The 19392-nt window shown below is 46.0% G+C and overlaps 1 protein-coding gene across 1 annotated transcript; it reads right to left on the bottom strand.

Annotated features, from left to right (window-relative positions):
* Positions 1-2081: 2081 nt before the first annotated feature.
* Positions 2082-17573, bottom strand: DNAJC11 (DnaJ heat shock protein family (Hsp40) member C11). The gene is made up of 15 exons (XM_026051061.1): positions 17430-17573; positions 16815-16888; positions 16575-16676; positions 8601-8729; positions 7748-7870; positions 7398-7471; positions 6870-7059; positions 6505-6590; positions 6219-6335; positions 5048-5203; positions 4702-4771; positions 4320-4377; positions 4047-4189; positions 3629-3758; positions 2082-3328 (listed from the first exon to the last, which is right to left on the bottom strand). The coding sequence occupies exons 1-15, from the start codon at positions 17515-17517 to the stop codon at positions 3303-3305; spliced, it is 1566 nt and encodes a 521-aa protein (XP_025906846.1). The 5' UTR covers positions 17518-17573; the 3' UTR covers positions 2082-3302.
* Between the last annotated feature and the right edge of the window lie 1819 nt (positions 17574-19392).

The raw sequence follows: 19392 nt of genomic DNA, 5'->3' as shown, positions 1-19392 counted from the left end.
AAGAGACAGGTACCTCCCGTCAGACGCGTCCCGCGAGGCGGCCGCAGAGCCCCCTGCACCGGGGCTGCGAGGGGCAGGGTCTGGCGGGATCAGCGCGGCGGACTGGCAGAACCACACTGCTCTTTACACTCGCTCCTCTAAGAAAACCCCATCGCGCCAAGCTGCAACAAAGGACTTGCTTCTGAAAAAGCATCTCTGTGGCTTCTGTAAAACAAGACACCACCTAGAAGCTAAGTGGAACCACCTAGGAGTTTGCCAAAGATTTGCCCCACAAGGGCTGCCTGACTGTTCTTTGCAGCTGGAAAAATAACCAAAGTTCTCAAATGCTGCCCTTTCACTCTGCAAACAGAAAGGCTCTCAAAGATCCTGGTCACAAGCGTCGCAAGGATTGGACCCGCTCTTGAGCGTCGGTATCTGCGTTTACAGCGTGTCTGTAATTCAACCAGACCACGGGGGAATATGTTCTTGAAGCTTTCATGGGAGAAACGAGACCGCCAAGTGAACTGCCTCTTTCTCACAGAGGTTTGTATTAATGTGACTGAATCTTGTTCTGTTACCTGTTCAGATTTATCCCAATAGTTGGTGTCTGACAAGTCCAGCACGTTACAGTATCAGCAGAGAGAGAGAGAAAAATACATCTCCATACTTTTAAGTTCATCACTCTCAGCCATGTATGATTATAGTTTAATTCAGAACTTTATTTTTTCATTAAAACTGTTTTAATGAATCGTGGTTTATTCTGGGCTCCGGAGTCTGCTACTGTGATTTACAGGTGTGCTAAAYGGTTGTCCCAGGCCGTGGCAAAACTTGACCAGAAACTGCGTTCCCTCAGCTGCGTGCGCAGGGGAGCCAGGCCAGGAACCGGCTGCAGGGCCGTCGCTCCTGCACGTGCCGAGAGGGCCCTGCGGCTCTGCTCGTGCCGCACGGGGTGCTCCCGGACAGCAGGGCAGCCCCGTGCGAAGCCACGGCGGGCAGGGACRCCGAAGACCCCCGAGCGACGCTCGTGCCCTCCTTCGCTCCCAGCCACGCAGGGCAGAGCAGCAGCCCCCCGCCAAGAGCTTGGCAGCCCTTCAAGGGCTGCTTGGCCCTTTACAAAGAGCACTGCATCATATTAAAAGCCTAGGCCCTGGTTGCTTATAGCTGCTGCTTTAATTCTGGCTGTAGCTCCGTATAATTCAGTCGGATAAACAGAAGCCCCAAAGRAAGTTGTAGCTGCTAAAATGGCCATTTCTCCTAGAACAGAAATAGTGCAGGGAGTAAGCACGATCTTGAGGAGTGCTCTTGGTCTCTTAAGACTTCCCCCACACCAAGACAGGAGGAGGCTGGATGGAGGAACCTGGGCAGAAGAGCCCAGGCGGGCGCTGGCTCCCGCGGAGGAGACGCTGCGCGAGCCCCGTCTCCCACCCGGCGCCGCTCAGCTCGGAGCGGCCGCGCGGCACAGGGATTCCGAGGAACGCAAGGTTCCTCTGCCCCTTGCTTGACRTGCTTTATCACCAGATATAAAGATAGTTCTGAGGAAGAAAAACAGGGGGAAGGCAGGGAGAACTAGATCATCTCATGTCCCTTAGCTGCCTTATGTGAGCAGCAGTTCCTTCACTGCAAAGGGGGAAGACTGCCGGAAAAGCATCACTTTTCCTTGATRAGAACAAAGCTGTGATCAAGAGGAGAACATCAGTGTGAGCCTGAGCCTTGGAACAGCTGCTGAAACYGTCTCCAGGTCCAAGATGGATCAGTTAAGTTGCGGAAAAGTTTAATTTCACGACTGTCCTAAAGATGCAAAGGGAACATGGGCTGATTTTCAGGTGAATATGATTTATTGCACAATTAACATTTAATTTCAGATCAGTAGAACACTGGTGAGAAGTGAAATAAAATCCTACATCAAGAACCCATTTTGGCTGAAGCTTTCTTTAAAATAACAAGTGAATGACACTTGTATGAATTTGGGAGAGGAGATTCATTTGTTTTGGAATAGCTGAAGCCAGGCTGCTTTGGGAAATTATTTTTTCTATTGCAATTAACTGTCACAGGGCCTTAAGACCATGACTTGAGCAAGGAGAACCCCAGACAAAGGGCGCAGGTGCTTGCTGGGAAGTGATYTGCTGCAGGAATTATCAAGAGCAGCAATGTGGTGCCCATACATGTTTTTTTATGCATCTCCTGCATGTAAGTGTTAAAGGCTATTTTAGAACACGCCACAAAGTGAACTACAGCTCAGCCATGATTTATCCCTTTTCCACATAAAACAAAATCCCTCCGTGCTGTGGAAGGAGACAGTGAAAAGCTGCCACTTCCAGTTGCTGTGTTGCCAGAACGAGTGTCCCCTTTCCTGGCAAAATCATGGGCATGGCTTCCATGCAAAACCACTGCGGGGAATTTATGTCACAACTGATGCTTTTTAGAAGAGGCAACTCAAGGGTTCAGGTCTTTGCTCCATTTGACAGCTCTCCTTCCTTTGGTCTTATTTACTATATCCACTACATTCCTCGGTTTTAGAGGGGAAGAGACCTGCAGCACCACATCGGGATGAAATGAATTACAGTCCTTCTGGTCACTTTACTTCCCTACTTTCTTGAGAACCCCATGTTGAACRGGGTTCTAGTTGGCAGAATGGAATTAAACAGACTATTATATCCAGGGCCTTCATCTGAAGTAGCACTGTTTAAAATGGGTGTTAGGAGCAGCTGGATGGTTTCAAGGTGAAGAGGTCTGTGTTCCATTACAAAAATCAACAAACTTCATTCCAAACATACTTGTCTGTAACAAGTACATTTCAAATGTAGATTTGGGTTGAAAAACCCAATCTCTGGCCTCTCTCCAAGAACAGGACTTGCACAGAAGCTCTGCTGGAGGCAGCCACAGAACCTCCCTTCCCCTCAGCAGTACAGAAAGGTGATACCAACCCCAGGAAGTAGGAGAAGTGCACGCAACAGGTCTTCTTTCCTGCTCAGTGCAAGAAGAAATACGTGAGACTACACAAACTGCCCGTGGCCAAACTGCAGCCCGCAAGAGGGGCAGAATGAGGGCCGGTGCTCAGTGCCCGTTCGCACAACCTCAGCAGAAAGCACTGCGTGTTCAGAGTCACGTTGCTTTATTGGTTACCGAGCCACAATTCAGAGCAGTATTGCCTCGGAGCCACCTGCAGAAGCAGGTTCTTATCTTGCCTCCTAACATAATTGGTGTGACACCACCTCCTATATGGATCACAAAAATAAAAATGTCTCTGCTCACACTTGTAACATCCCAGGGAAGCTTTTGCAGTTTGTTGACCCAGGCATCGTAACAGACGGACTCTCACCAGATTAGCCATCTGCATCAATTCTGTGAGCTGTTGGATGAGAACAATAAAGTGACGTGAGCCACATCCTAGCTTTAAGTTGAACTTACCACAGACAAGAACATCTCTAGCTGTAAGTTAAACAGGATTCATAGAAACCACTGTGTGTGCATGCAAGTTTCACAAACGGGATTTGTGCCTTAAATTGGGCTATGGTCCACAATGAACAGAGATTTGTGCCCTTCGCCCATCGGCAGCGCAGGCACCAGAGCGCAGAGGCCGGCACGCTGCCCGCAGCCGGGACAGCCCCCGCCAGCTCCTGGGGCAGAGAGGACAGTCCTTGCTACTTACACTGCTTTGGTATCCTCAGGGCCTCATTGTCAGCTGACATCACTTGGTGCAGGACTCCCCGGAACTGATAAAGCACTTTCAAATTCTTCTCCTCACCCACACAGGGGTCATAGAAACCTGGCAGCCCAGCCTGTAACCACAGAAGGGCAGACTAAGCATCAGGAAACAGATTTTCACATACGAAAAGCTGTTTTGTATATATWCACGCTTGTGTGTTTTGTCCATGCAATGAACACTGAGGCACTTTCTCTGGAAATATCCATCGGAACAGAGGTTCTTAGAGGTTCCTAACACTTAGTACAGAAATGGTTTTGGGAAGTTTATGTTGTGGATTCACCAGCTTTAAGTGTGGAGGAGAAATCCCCTGTTCCCAACGCACATCTTTGAGCCCCTGGGCCTGGGGAGAACAGCCACGTACCTTGGAGGCCTCTGTAAGGATGAGCTTGGAGTCCTTCACCAAGCACTGCAGGGGCACGGTCACATCTATTACTTTCACCTTCTCATTCCTCCTACTGTTGTCATTGACAAATTTCCCATACCAGGCATTCACTACAATCAAACCTGCATTTCACAAGAAGTCACAAATGTGACAAAAGGTCAGCTTGCATCTCTCCCCCTCAACCACCCAGCCTCTCCGTTGCCCCGTTCCTCTTTCCAAACATAAAGAACAAGTAAATGGTGCAATCTTTACCCATTCTGGCTTCTTCTGCCTCAATTATCCTCCGGACAGACTCCTGCATTAACCGGACCTGTGACAAGACCAGGAGCAAAGCAAAATCAGGCAGTGACAGACACTGTGCCCAAAACAGACAAGCTCAGAACAAAAGCTGCTTCCTTCAACTAGGAAGGCTTAAAGCAGARGATGTTTTGGGAGCGTGTCAGCAGGCCAAAGCCTGTCTCAAAAGTCATCTCAACCCGAGCACAGAACAGACCACAAGGGAAGCAATGCAGAAAACACATTCCTCCTTCAGAGCATGGAGCAGTAGGGCTGGAGTCTTGYGTACCTCACCTCATGAAGTCTCTCATAAAAATGATAATATAAAAATGCAGTTTAGAGGGAGCAGGAGACTTACTGCAGCTTCTGCTTCCTGCTTCTTCTGAAGGATGTCACTGGCAGTGCTCTCCCTTTGCTTCTCCAGCTCTCTGGCATAAGGAAGTCAACACCGCATCAGCTTCACCCAGTGACTGGGAGTCATCCGCATCTCAACTCGCCCACCCCACTTGCAGCTGCCATGCAAACTCAGGCAAGTGAGCCTCCCACCTCCCAAGGTCTTTCTGAATGCTCCCAGAACTTAGTAACATTGACAACAGACTAAAACACGGAGCCTTATCCAGACATTCCAGCCTCGGCCCCTGACTCCCACAAGCACTCGARTGGGGCTTCCTGTCTCCGTATTTCAAATGGCCTCACTGACTCACCGCTCCTTTTGTGCCCTGAGGTAAGGTTTGATGATTAGCCTGTGCATGGCAAAGTAAATAACTAGGGGTCCCACGGTGGCATAAAATACAGCACTAGGCAGCAGCTGATCTGTTAGGTGGACAGGGAAGAAGTAGGTCTGGCTAGCCCGGTTCAACCTGGAACAAAAAAAAAAGAAGAGAGTGGCCGATCAGAGGAAACAGTTTAACACGTCCCATTAAATACACCTAGTAGCAGCAAAAAGAACTGCCGAACCAGAGAGAGATGAACAACGAGCTCATGCAGATGAGAAACCACTAAACTCAGCCAGGACAGCRGCGGGGCAGACGATGGCCGCCCTCCAGAAGCTGCCTGTAAGCCACAGACATCTGTCCTCAGTAGCAGGTGGCTGCTCTAAAGTCTTTTGTTAGTCTTGGGAGAATTTGTTTGGACATGAATTTCACCAGGGAATTGATGATGATCATCTGTGTCATCAGTCACAGAAAAGCAATCGCTTACAGGGAAGGACTACGTACACAATCCCTGCATGTGCCTTCAAGGAGGAGGTGCATTAATATTTGCTTCATGTTTACACTAACATTTATTGTAGAAAACATTAATCTTTCTGGGACTGAAATCTTCATGCCTTGCATTTCCACGGCCCTAGCGTGCCCTCTACTGGCAAAGTTTTAAAAATGCACTACAGAATATTAAGCTTTGGGAATTCTGTACCTTTCTGTGCAAACTGCATCATAWGAATAGCATACCCATTTCTTCAGCTAACAGCAATAATCTAATCTAGTTCAAATACAAGCACATACAAAGTCACAAGAAATGGAATGCAACTAAGCACACTTCCAAATGTATTTTCAGCAACCTTCTATCCATTTACTATAATGTTCCAAACTTACTTTAAAGTGTATTTTCAGAATATTCCACACTCCAGAACTGAAAGAGGTGTTCAGGCTCAGAGTAACACCAGCAGAAGGCACATGTTGCTTCAGACAGCCACCACTTATATAAAAAGTGAGAGCAGCTGCAAGCTTTTATAGTGATATATCAATATAGTGATAYATCAATAGCAGTGTTAGCCTCAGACCATGGCTTTCCCACCTGAACCACCCGAATACTGGAAACAGAATAATACAGGTTATGATTAGTCTTGGCAAACTGCAGTTATAATCTTGAACTGACTTGATTTTCAAGGACACTCCTTGGGGAACACCAACGCTGACGGTGGCTCCTAGGATGCTGTGTCTAGAAATCTTCCTCTCTGCGCCATACTCCACTATGGTCCCAAAGAAACCTGCCCTAGAATGACAGAAACAAAACCCAGTAAGTCCAGGAAAGATTCCTGAAATTCTCTTCACTGCAAATCAAAGATTACAGAAACATTTGGCTAGAACCAGCAGTCCTCTGAGAGCAGAAAACGGGATGTTCTTTGGGTGTAAACAGCATCTTTATCCCCCTGCAGACTTACTTGAGAGAACCTTTCACTCGTGTTTGATCCTCATCCTGAAACTTATGCTGGTAACTAACCATCATGAAAGAATGGGGGATTCCCAGCTGAAATACAAAAGGCACAAGTTTACAAAAATTCATCTTCGGCCACAGCTGAACATTTTCCCAAGTGTTCTTCCACATTCTTTAAGTGACACAGAATACACTGATTACTAAACCAATGCTGGTTACCAAAGGTACATGCTTACAAAGACAGTGKGTTAACTGCTCCTTTATCCTCTTAACCCTCAAGCCACCAAAGAATGGCTGGGAAGGGAAAGCCGGGATATTCCTCTCACACCAGGTGCTAATACTGGTCCCTGCATACAGCAACGAAGCTCTCACCTGTAACGCCACTGTGAAATGGCTGGTTTTTGTATCCCGAACAATACTGGTGTTCATGGCTGACTGGATGCCCCAGCGCCACTGCAAGTAGCCCATCGTGTTCTTGTCGAGGTTGCGGGCTAGAACCGTGGTGAGGCCCGGCCGGATGCCCCGGGATGAGAACTGCAGAGCGCAGTTYGTAGTGATGAAGCTAGGAGAAAGAGAGAGAACCTCCTCAGCGGTAAAACACAGAGCCCCAGCTAGCCTCAGACTATGGCTCGCCCAGCAGCCTTGGTGGGCATGGAATAAGCAGCATTTGCTGGAAGCAAGCCTGGAAGGACGTGCAATTAAAATGGCGCATACATACACATGCAAGAGCAGAAGCATTCTGACCACAACTGAAGCATTATGTCAGAGCCAAAGAAGAAATAACYTCTTTTCTTCCAATACCTCCCACAAGAATTTTTAGAATTAACAAGAAAAACAGTTCAAGTTGTTTGGCTCATTAGTGAGGAGTATTAACATTTAGATCACTTTTATAACACTTACCATCTTGGTGTAAGATTACGGAATATCTTCAGACCAAAGAGAGGTCCCTGAAGGTCTCCTGCTCCAAACTCCATCTGTTCAAATTCACCAAAGGAAAAACAGAATGGGGGTAATTTGGCACTACTATTTGATACAATTTGTTTGTTTAGGTATCATTATATAAATAATGCAAGAGCTCTTTTTGCAGGTCATCTTACAAAGCAGGTCAGTATCATTAATCCCATTTTCTGAAGGTGAAGCACTGAGAGGAGAAACAAAGCTAAGGCCCCCCTTAAAATTAAGAGTAGCTAACTAATTTAAGCAGCCTGAAGTAGCCTGGATGTACAATGAACAATGGCCAACACTCTTACCTCTCCCCATCCCTTGGCAGACGTCACCCGCCTCAGAGCAAAATTAATCGAGCCGCCTCCATTCCCGTTCTGGGTGGAGAGGTTCCCGGACAGAATTGCTGTGTCTGTGGCGGTCAGCGGCGCCTGGAAAACAAACATGTTGTTACCAATTAACCTGATACCCGTTCACACCTTTAATGTGTATCCTGCAAAGGTGTCCTCAGTCCTGCAGATGACTGCAGAAGCTGTGGGCATGTGGAGGAGGCAGGTGACTCCCCGGGCGATGGCTTCGCATCGGCAAGCCCAGGTGTCTGAACCTGGTAGGGCCACATGCACTGGGAGTTCTGCACTCAGGGACAGAGCACAGCATTGACTCCCACAGTGCGAGACACCTTCCAGGACACTTGCCCTTGAGCTGCAATCYCTTCCAATCTCAGCGTGAGAATGAACTGTTCCAACACAGAATCACAGAATATTGCAGGTTGGAAGGGACCTCTAGAGATCACCTAGTCCAACCCTCCCGCTCAACACCTTGGAAGAGGGGGAACACTCACCCTCTCCTTGCCCACAGCCTTCTCCTCCTTTTCTTTAAGCTTACCTCAGACAGGTGCGCAGGCGTCGCGCAGCCTCCTTGCTGCAGGAAGGCAGCAATGCTGCAGCACCGACAGCGGTGCCACAGGGCCCCACTCCCACCCTTGGAAACATGTGCCGTGCCACCAAGCCGCATTCCTGCTGACCCGGCCCTCCTCCTGCCCACATCCTCCATAAAGGAAGAGGGGACCCCAAGCAGCGCTTCCTTTTCAGCTGCTTTGCCCCACTGTGCCTCGCGAGCTCAGACCCTGCTCCGCCCGGCACGCGCGCTCGCCCCCCTTACCTCGATGGACTGCGATATGTGCATTTTATTTATTTCAATCTGGGGAAAGCTGCTCCCTGGCACATCCTCATATTCTTCGTCATAACGATCAAAGAGGTCCGTGGCATCTATTCCAACGCTAATTGTTCCCTAAGAAGCAACAAGCGGGACAACTGCATGCAGGCATCCATGCAGGCCAAATGGCCAGGGCATCTTTATGTGCACATCAGAGATTAAATCTTCACTTTTCTTTTTGCTGTTTTACAACTACCTTGCTCTATTCTCAACTGCATTTCTTACACATTCAAGGCACATACAAAACTGAATGATTACAAAAGTCTAAAATAACCACACAAGTCAAAGCAAACTGGATAAAAACTTAGCACTGCATCCCAGGTGAAAAACTATTTTTTTTTCTGTTGTTAAATAGAGCTAAAGTAGGTAGGACGTTTTCACACACGAGGTTTCTTCTCCTTCACAACTAAATTAACTGCGCTATGTCAGTATTTTAAAGATGTATTTCAGAAACCAATCCTCTCCAAGTTACTTGGTCATCCTCTAAACACTTCCTTCTTATGAATCATCTGAAGCAACTCAGTTTGGAGCCGCATCATTTACTTACCATTTACCTTATTAGTCAAACGTTTATTTCCTTGTCTTTTCCCTGGTTTACATCTTATAAATCAGAAGAAAAGCTTAACAAGGATAGACTTTTACCAAGTGGTAAACATTTCCTTTCTCAAACAACAAAAATAATGCCTAAAGCTTATTGCTAAGAAAAGAAAAACAAACAAACAAAAAGAACTCCAAAAAAAAAATAGGCCAGAGCTAAACAGTCTGGCTACGTGCTGCTGTGTTCATTCAGGCTAACTGCAAGAGTGGGTTTATTTGAAAAGGGCACAATGAATTCTTCTCTGAGTCATGCAGCTTCAACAGGCTTTGGAAAACTCCCTACAGCTCAATTAACCAGCACTCCAGCTCATGTGAAATACACCACTTGCAATAAAACGCCTCCATGCACGAGCACAGAATTAACCCTGAAAGACAAGCTGAAGGAATAAAACTTTGTAGCTGGATAGGTACAAAGGCACAGACATTGTAAATGTAAAGTGAATAAATTCTTATTTCAATCTGAGCGAGCATTTTTTCCATGTTCACTGCATTCTAATAAAAACCCAAACCCCAACTATAAGAAGAACTGCAGAGATTGACAGGACTCACAATCTAATTCAAAGCTTTGGTTGGATTTGGCTGCAACTGTTTATTTGTTGTGGAGATTCCTTATTCATTCTTAAAAATGTTTATTTTCCATTTTCTTACCCAGTGAAAATGGGACAAATATTTTCAAATAGAAAGGTCTACCTGTTTCCAAGAGAACCTTGCAACAGGGACTGTACCCTGACTGTTTGAAAACTGTTCTCAGAAGGCAGCTCAACTTCAAACCTGCACATTTACCTCCCACTCGCGGCAGTGCAAGCCACGAGCTCCAGCCACTTACACGAAGACGACTCCTTTTGGGGAGCGATCTGCAAAGTCACCTTCAAGGGATCTGCTTCTCAAACGCTGCATCTTCTTCACTTCCAATGCTCTCCTACACGGTGCCGTTCCTCGGAACAAGGCCAAGATGGTCGGGGAGCCAGGCCGGGCTGCCAGCAGCCCTGGCACCGCGCAGCGCCGCGCCGCTACTCCAGCCCGCTGCAAAGCACTTTACTCCTGCATGTTTACTCGTCCTGCCAGCTACACGTTTCCACGGTGTGCAGGCTGGAGCTCTTCCCAAAGGCTCTCCCGGCCCCGKTGCTTGGGAGCAGGAGGGTCGGGTGCTGCGCAGGGGGCTCTGCCCGCTCGCCTCCCTTCATTCTGAGGGCTTGGGATTGGGGCAGGCAGCTCTGCTAATCAGTGCTAGACAGCAGTGCTAATCAGAGGGGTTTCTTTTCTAAGTGTGGCATAAACACAGAAATTCATAATTAAAATCCAGCTTCTTACACACTTAAATTTCATGACTTCCTTTCTCACACATACCTATGAATTGTGCAGCAGACACTTCTCTCAGTGAAAACAGGCAAAGTGAAATGAGAACACATGGACCTCTTTAGGAAAATCTGCAAGATCCCCTCAGAGAAAGGAGCCTCACAGCCCCCTCCTCCTGCTCAGTCTCTCCCCAACTGCTCAGGACAACTTCTGCTCAGGTGCCCTTCTCCGAGGAACGGATTCCGCAAAGACATTTTGCCTCCTGCCAAGCAGGTGAAGTCACCCTCAGAAACCTATAGGTCCTGGCAAGGAAACTGGCTCCATCACAAGCACAGGAAAGGCAGCAGATGGTAATGTTAAAAATATTCCCAGAGAACAACAGCACCCCTATGGCACCGGATAGCAGGGGAGACCGCTGCTGCTCCCAGCTCCCTGCCAGCCACCTGCTCAGGCTATGGGGAGAAAGAGCCCTCCCTAGGGTAGGGCCAGCAGGGAAAGCCTGGCCCYGCGCACACACAGCAACCAAGCTGCAGAACAGCAGAACTGCTACCTGAAATGGTCTTTAAGAACACCTCAACTTACTGATCCTAGGCATAAAAAAGGTCTCTACTAGCAGTTATTTTGTTAGAATCCTTTAAGTCTGCTGGACTCTTTCAGCACTGATTCTTGCAGCGAGCTATGTAACATCTTCCTTTCGGGCAAAATAGCTAGCTGTCTACTTTCTTACCAGCTGGGCAAGATGATAAAATTTAAAGCCCAATGTGCAGGCTTTAAATGGAAACCTTACACAGCAGACTGCTACTGGTACCATACACTGCAGATACAGCTCCCRCCACAGACAAATGTGATTAGGTAAGTGCAACAGTATAGTATGGAAGACCACACTCACTATCAGTTAGAGGGATCTTAGCCTTTGGATTCAAAAAAACACCTATGCAAAAATGACAACTTCTGATACGCTTGATAGAGCWTGAGATCAGGCACAGACTGCCCTCCAGCAGGGCTGGAGGAAAGGTGAGTGCTCCCTGCTGCTCTCCTCTCAGCAAAGCCTCAGAGGAGCAGCAGAACTGCGCTCAACTTGCCCTATTCCGGAAATCCGGGAAGAGGTAGAGAGCTGTCCCACTTGGCACAGCCTGTCTCTTCTGCAAGCAAAGTCTCTGCTGCAGGGAGAAACACTCTTGAAGACACATCATCAGATGGAGGTTCCACCTCTTCTTTTTGGTAAGGGTATAATTAAATACACTGGTTTCCAAGTTTGCACAGCTGAGGAGAAAGAGCAGACAACCTAAATTACTCCAGCCTTCTGACTGAGCTGGGTAGGTTTTGCACATTGATGCTGGCTTGGCTTTCTCCAAGGTGCAAGAGCGTGCAAACCAGCTCCTGGCTTCCGTGCCAACCCAGCACAAGAAGCAGGGGTGTCCTCCCTCCAGCTGCTGAGGACAGATGCTTCCCTTATGCAGATATGACCCCCATGGCCAGCGGCACATGAGGGATGCTTGAGGAGCCCATTAAAAGCAAACAAGACTAAAACGCCACCGCCGCTTGCAGGTGATGGTATCACAAAGGGCAAAGCACCGCCGGACGTGCACTGCCCTGCAGCAGCAACTGTTCACGTAGCAACCAGGGAAGAAATCTGGGCAACGTAAAAGATAAATAAATAAAATTACTTGTAGAGTCAAGAGGACAGATGGCAGAAAACCCATGAATCACCCTTGCTACACATTAGGATGGCTCATGTTTCAGACTTCGGGGGAGCACTCACAGGATAAGTTATTTCTGCAAAAATATCTGCAAGGAAGTCTCGCACATCTGTTGCTATTGATAATTATTGCAAAGGAAATTGCTTTTTTCATACAAGGCTTATGTGCCTATTTTTCAACTTTGTTCTAATGTAAAATTCCATCATCGATATTTTCCTTTAAAAAAGTGGATTTAAATTTCACAAGGAATTACTTGCAACCAGACAATTACTTTTTTTTCCTAGTATCAACTTTCCTGTAAAGTGTATTCTGTTCCTGGGAATCACACCCACTAAATTGTGAAGACAGACATTTCTATAAGCAGAGGCAGCAAGAGACACAATCTGTGCAACAGCTGGTTGTAAAAGAAAATCAAGCGGCAATCAAACTGCTCACGAAGGCCTACTACATTAATCTAGGTGGCAGACATAGCTTTATAAGGTCAAGAAACTAAACCAAAAATGCTGTGAGAGACAGAAAATGGAACACCAGAAGACAACGCTACAATCAGGAATGAACCTGTATCCTTCACTAGGCTGGAATAAAAAACTGGAAGATGGGGTTATTGGAGGATGATGCCAACAGTTATGCTGCTCTTCTGGCCAAAAGAAACATCAAGTAGGAACATTATAAATCTGCAGGAGAGAYGTGGCATGTCTGAGCCGTCCTGCCAAGGACCAAGTCCGTTCTGCTGCATCTGTCAAAATGGGACTGATCTGGACCAAAGTAAATTGTCTTCTCCACGCTGACACCAACAATGCCAACGTGCGATGTCCTGCCACAGTCTGGTAACACTTCCCCCTTCTAAATCTAAAGATTTTACATATGCATATAGAATAATGTTACGATACAATCAGTCTGTAAAAGTGTTTGACCCACTTGGTGCTTTGTGTAGTATTTGTCAGCTTTTGAATTAAGGCAGAATTGAATGAAAGTTGCCTGGACTCACGAACCTGCCTGCGGAGACAGATCTACCAGCAGCAGACTTGCAGAGCAGCAAATGAAGCATTCAGGGAACAAAAGGCAGGACAGGTTTTGTTCCGTTTGAACTAACTGGGATCTTTCCAAGCTCTGTGGCAATTCTAGGTAACCCATGGAAAATACAGGTCTCTCAAAATGTCTCATTTCTGGAAAGGTGGTTAAATAAAGGCCAAGAGCCCCAGTTTAAAAGAGAGTTAAGAAACATGCCTAAGAATAATCTACTCCCTTCTTACTTTTTTCCCTTCCCCTCTCCTACCATTTCCCTTCTGGAAGGTGACTTTTGCAAGCTGCACAAGTTTAGGCCTTGAGGGACCTGTATTTCTTAAATCTTGACCTTCCACAACAGGAAAATAGTAGGATTTAATTTCTGGAACAGGAAGCAAGTCTTCTCAAATCAAATAATCAACTTTCCAACCCTTCTGCATATCTTTAAAAGAAAAAACCAAAACTTCCAAACAACAGACCCAATTCTAAACCTGCCAAACGGCCTACATCTGGTTATTGCTCAACATTTCTGGTTAGAAATACTTTATTTTGCTGGAACCGTTTCATAGAGCTAGCTAGAAATGTTGGGAATTTTAAAGTAACTTCTGCTCTGGTATGAAATGATCACAGCTGTGCTACTTAATTCCACAGGAACACTGCCTAGAGAGACATTTCCATAGACTGCCAATAAGCAATTGCTGTAAACACCCAGATGGCTAATTTTATCACAAGACACAGAGGCTGAGGCTTACAATGCAGCTCCACTTTTTACTGCTTATAACCACAGCAAGACACCCAGATAAAATGTCACATTCCTAAAGTCGCTGAGAAGCATTACGTGGAAGTAACCATGCCTGCATCYCTCTCCCAGAAGATCCATCTGCCCAAATCACCCTGCTCTCCAGCAGAGACATTTTAACTTGCTCCGTTTTATGGCATCCAGAAACCCCTTCTTACCTGGAATAAAGCCACGGGCAGGTCAAAAAGACAGTTTTCAAAGAGCAAATGGGATCACTTAGAAGCCATGGGTTGACAATCCTCCTGCCTGATGCACTTTCACTCCTGCACTCTTTTTACCTCAGCTCCTAGTCAAAGCTTATTTTTCTCCATAATCTTGTTTGAAAGAATCCCAAGGGATGGTGAAATCCTCTGAAAACTTTCACATATCCACTTCCCAGGCTTCCTTCCTTCAGTGGGTGCTAAATAACAAACATACCTGATGACCTGCCCGCAAATACATGGTTGCTTCAAGAGGAGGTGGAAAAAAAAAAAAAAGCAGCATCACAGATAAGACTCACTTTATCTGGACTTAGGTTTCATTTTTCCAGTATATCTTAAAACAGAAGTTAAGGTTTTGTAGTAGAATGGGAGAAGGGATAGGCTGCATTCATTCAAACACTGGAATTGGGTAACAAAAGTCCCCACAAACTAAACTTATTCAGCAAACAGAAAGGTCTCTTCAGAAGGCGGGCACAGAAAGGCAAGCATAACCTTGAGGACAAATGTCACAGCCACATAGTGTTCCACGTACAGGATATAATTAGCAGGCTCCTGTATGTTAGAAACTATTTTTGTGATTATTTTTAATTCACTTTCCCACTAATGAGACAGTTAAAATGAAAAAAAAAAAAAAAAGCCATAAAAAGCTAAATTACATGTTGTAAACCTGTTTTTGTCCCATGGGAAAGAGCACAGCCCAAACTATTATTCAGCAGTGCAAGAAATCTCAGCATTTGGAAAACAGCATGAGACTGCTCACCACCTCAGTGCTGCAAAGCCAGAGGAGAGCTACAGCCAGAGAGGTGCAGAGGGGTGACTCTGACAGCACAGACCAACACTTTTCCTGACACAGCCTTAACCATAGCTGTTCCCACACATCTGTCAACTTAGGAAAAGATTAATGATTTGAAACTGCTGGACATGAAAGCGCTAGCAGCCTTCAGAAATAACGTTATCATTAGTTATAGCAACTGTTAATTTGTTTCTTACGTTACCAAATTAGGCTGCACCATTTTATAAGTCCATGCACGGAGCAGATGAAGCAGGAGTCCTCCTGCTTCAAAGCCACCAAAACACTGGAGCCATCTGTGCTTTAGCGCTTCAGAACACAGAACCCCGAGCAGCAGAGCTGACTGCAATCCTCCAGCTAGAGCTCTGGGGGATACCAGCTTCCCACCAAGAACAGATATAAATAAAACAAAGTTGTTTTCTCTTTACAGATTTTTTTTTTCCCCAAGACAGATAATGTTTCTTGTCTACATAAATTGCAACCAATATCTTAATGATTTCTTTGCAATGGAGAGACAGAAATTAAGTATCACTATCACATATTTTAAGAAAGTAGTTTAGGATATTTTGAGCAGCTCTCCCTTATATCTAATTCAGGTAGACTAAAGTGCAAATGCATCAGGGACTGTAGATCCAACTCTTGTGTTGTTCACTGCACGGCAAACGAGTTTTGTGATTTAAGAAGCTTTCAAACCTTACTCAGTGGTAATCCTGACCAAACCTTCCTTTCCCTGATGTGTTTATCAAGCCAAGAGCCTGGCAAAGCTATTAGCATTCTAAATTATTGGAGTATTCTAGGCACAGCAGGTAAAAAAGACAGCAGTGGCGGATCATCACTTCCACTTCTCCTCCGGCAATACTAGAGGGACATCTTCCTCACCATTCTTGATCATCTTTGAACAGCTGAGATTCAGCTGTGAGGCAAGTCATTTAGGGCCAGTTTATTGCAGCTCAGACAGAGGGAGGAGAACAAGGTACTCAGTAATGATGCTCACCGTGTGAGCACTATGAAGCGTCCTTAAACCTGGCACTAACTGTGGAGCTGGCAAGATCCCAGTGCTGTTCAGGTTGATTTTGCTCTCTGTGCTCCAGTCAAAGACTTCCTACCCATTGGTCCAGTATCTCTTTTTGAGATATGTTTTTTGAAGATATGTTTGAATTTATATCTGCATTACTGTGTCAATACTGCAGTACGGAAGGGAAGATCTGTAGTCGTGTTATTTGGAATATTTAAAGGGATTCATAAAAGGTTCCACATTGTGTTCTTAAAGTTGCTTAAAACTGTTTTTCTTTTTTTTTTGTTTGTTTGTTTCTACATGTTTCAACAGAACGAAGAAGCTGTATATTGTATAGAGGGGTACCATTCAAGAATTAGCTATCTTTCCTCGTATTTTTCACACAAATTTCTTATTCAGGAATGGGTGCCTGAGCGGTTATTTACTATAGTACCTAACTTACCTTTATCTCACTACTTTTTGTATTCTTTAACACTTCAAGGATTCTCTTTTGAGGTGGGGATCAAGTCTCTGCCTACCTTTGGATTAGTTCGCTGCTGCAGTCTTCTCTCTTCCCTCTCTCTCTGCAAACGCTCAAATTCTTCTCTGATTTCAGCTGGAGTTCTCTTCCTTTCCACAACCTACTCAAAAATAAATTGAAAACTAAACATTACCACAAAGAGAATGTTACGGCAARGGTCACTGCAGCTTAGCACAAAACAAGAATTTCAGATAAAGGTGGATTTAATCCATTCCATAGGCTATAAGATTTCTCTCACCTCCCAACCTTCCATTTCCAGTCCTCTTCTCCCGTAAATGTCATAAATGGCCCTGGTTTGTGGATCACTAAGCACTACAAATTAAAATCAAAAGACAGGACAGAATTCAGTTCTTGGGCTTCTCAAATTTCATGCCAACACACTAGTGTTAGTTGCAATTCAAGCACAAACCCTGGAAACATGAAACTTTGCTCTACAGATCCACTCAATTTTTACACTAACATTCTCTCCTTAGTTTTCACAAGCTGTATTAATAGAACAATTTAAAAATTGCTTTTATGACTGAGGAGCAATGCAAACCCTCTAACAATCCATGTGATCATTAGCAATTTAATGACAGCAGTCCCTGACTACTTTCTAAGCAAGAAKGACGTCTGCTATGGACTAGCTTTCAGAGGTAGCTCCTCAGTGTTGCGCTGCCTGTCTCGGATCTCCCTCACCATCCTTGTCCAACCCCATTCTGGCAGAGGACCACTTGCTCTCCCAGATTACTTGTTCTGCACCGATTGCCCAAGAACTAACCATGGAACTTTGAAAACTCAAGCAAACACACACACACAAAAAAAGCTTGCTCAGAATCCCACAGCAGCACTGCAGCTGAGGAGCTCCGCTCACCTTCATACGCTTGGTGCACGAGGTTGAAGAGCCGCTCGGCCTGCGATTTGAGCTCGGGGTCTCTGTGCTTGTCTGGGTGGTAGAGCATGCACAGCCGGCGGTAGGCACCTTTCAGCTCTTCCTGGGAGGCCTGCGGAGAGCAGCAGAGACAACTTCAAACACAGTCAAAGCTCACTGAAAAAAAAAAAAAAAGACCACTATCAAAATCTACCCTAAACAGAAGTCAAAGAGTCTTTTTTTTTTTTTTTAATGCGATGAAATGAAGAAGGCACCTCTGTTTTGCTGTGGAATACACTTTCAACATGCATTAATAATATGTTCACTTACACCTGCCAATGTTTTCCCTGCTATGAATAAGATGGCAAAGAACAGCAACAGCTCATCAGTCTGTGCCTTAGTGGAAACAAGTATAGTAAAAAATACATGGMATTTCTGTTTATATCTATCATTTTTATTAGACAACTAGCATCTCCTCTGTTCAGTGCAAGAGAGCAAGGAAAAACTCAACTGACTCTRTGAAAAAAAAAGTTCAAATCCAGAGATTCTCATGAAATTCGTGTTTCAGTCCTAACCCTCTCAAATATTATGAAACCTACCAGAGAACACTGACTTTCCACAAGTAAAGGTAAGAAAACGATGTCTGTATTTTTCTGACCACCCCTTGCTGCAATGCTCTACAGCACTCCCAGTCCTACAGCGCAGCAGCTCTGCACGGTGCTGTAGGAATGGATAGGGAATCGCTGCCCCTCACAACACTCACCTGCCGTGGGAGGGTAAGCAGAGAAACCAACACCTTACTAAATATATCAAGACCCTTTAAAATGGCTTTTTGCTAGAACCACTGCAGAATATTCAATGGCACCCGGCCACACTGCAAAGACTTTTGGTGGAAACAGATTTTGGCTGCCTCTTGGAGAGGCAACAGACCAATAAACGGCCCTTCCTCCATCATCCCCCGGAGATGATCTTGGAGCTACGCTATTTTTGCGACCAGACCCCGGCAGTTCCCCCTTTGCCGTCTCTTCCCGCAGCAGCCCTCACTTTCCGGCAGCTGCCTGCTCCTTGGAGGCCAGTTTGCCAGCGGTTAGAAACGTGGCTGCTAAACCCACAGGGAGGCCCCTGGAAGAGCGGCCGGCACAGGAGCCTGGCTCTGCTGGGGCGGGAAACGCTCGTGGTAAAATAACCACRGCCGCGTTACGGGCACTTCCTGGCCCCCTCATTACCCCTTCGCACAGCCAGGGATTAAAAAGGAGAAAGACCCAAGACAAGCAGGCGATAAAGGGCCACTACAAATTCCATTGACTCCATTTAATGTTGCTCARTGATAGAGCAAAAGGGAAACTGCTGGTCCCCAGAAAGCAAAGGGAGCTACAGACCACCTGTTTCTCCCCCCTTTTTTCATTATCCCATGCTTTCTTAGACACGGAATTTAAAACAGATTGAGCAAGTAGGAGAACATATAGCCCTAAAACCATGTTCTTTAATCAAATTAGTGATAAATRGTTTAACATGCTATTGATTAAGTAATTGAAACAAGCACTTCCATTTTCCATACACAGTGCATTCAATAAAACGCTAGATGGGCCCTTTCATCATCACCCACAGCTCCAGCCACCGATCCGGGATTGCCGGAGCGACAACCTCCCAGGAACCGCTACAGAAACCCGGACACCGTTCCACACCGCAGCGAGGCATGTAAGGCTCTGCCGCTACGACGGGGGAGTGACGTCCCCGTTACCGACACTCCAGAGTAACAACCAGGCGCAGCATCTTTGACAGCCAGCTCAGCCGCACCGCTGCCTTTCCGCCAGATTGGCGCCTATGGAAGACTAGACGTACGGGAAGGCCATGGAGGATTAGATGCACACTACCAACTCGCTGCTCAGCAGGCTCAGCCTGCCCGGCGGGGCTATAACTTCAGTGGCTGTTGGTTATTTTGAGCGGCTGCCCTTCGTGCTGCGCG

This window comes from Nothoprocta perdicaria, unplaced genomic scaffold (assembly GCF_003342845.1).
Source record: "Nothoprocta perdicaria isolate Ctin4 unplaced genomic scaffold, notPer1 scaffold_72, whole genome shotgun sequence".
In the NCBI taxonomy this organism is placed as follows: domain Eukaryota; kingdom Metazoa; phylum Chordata; class Aves; order Tinamiformes; family Tinamidae; genus Nothoprocta; species Nothoprocta perdicaria.
Note: the sequence above shows the minus strand (reverse complement) of the source record. Positions and strands in the feature narration are given on the sequence as shown.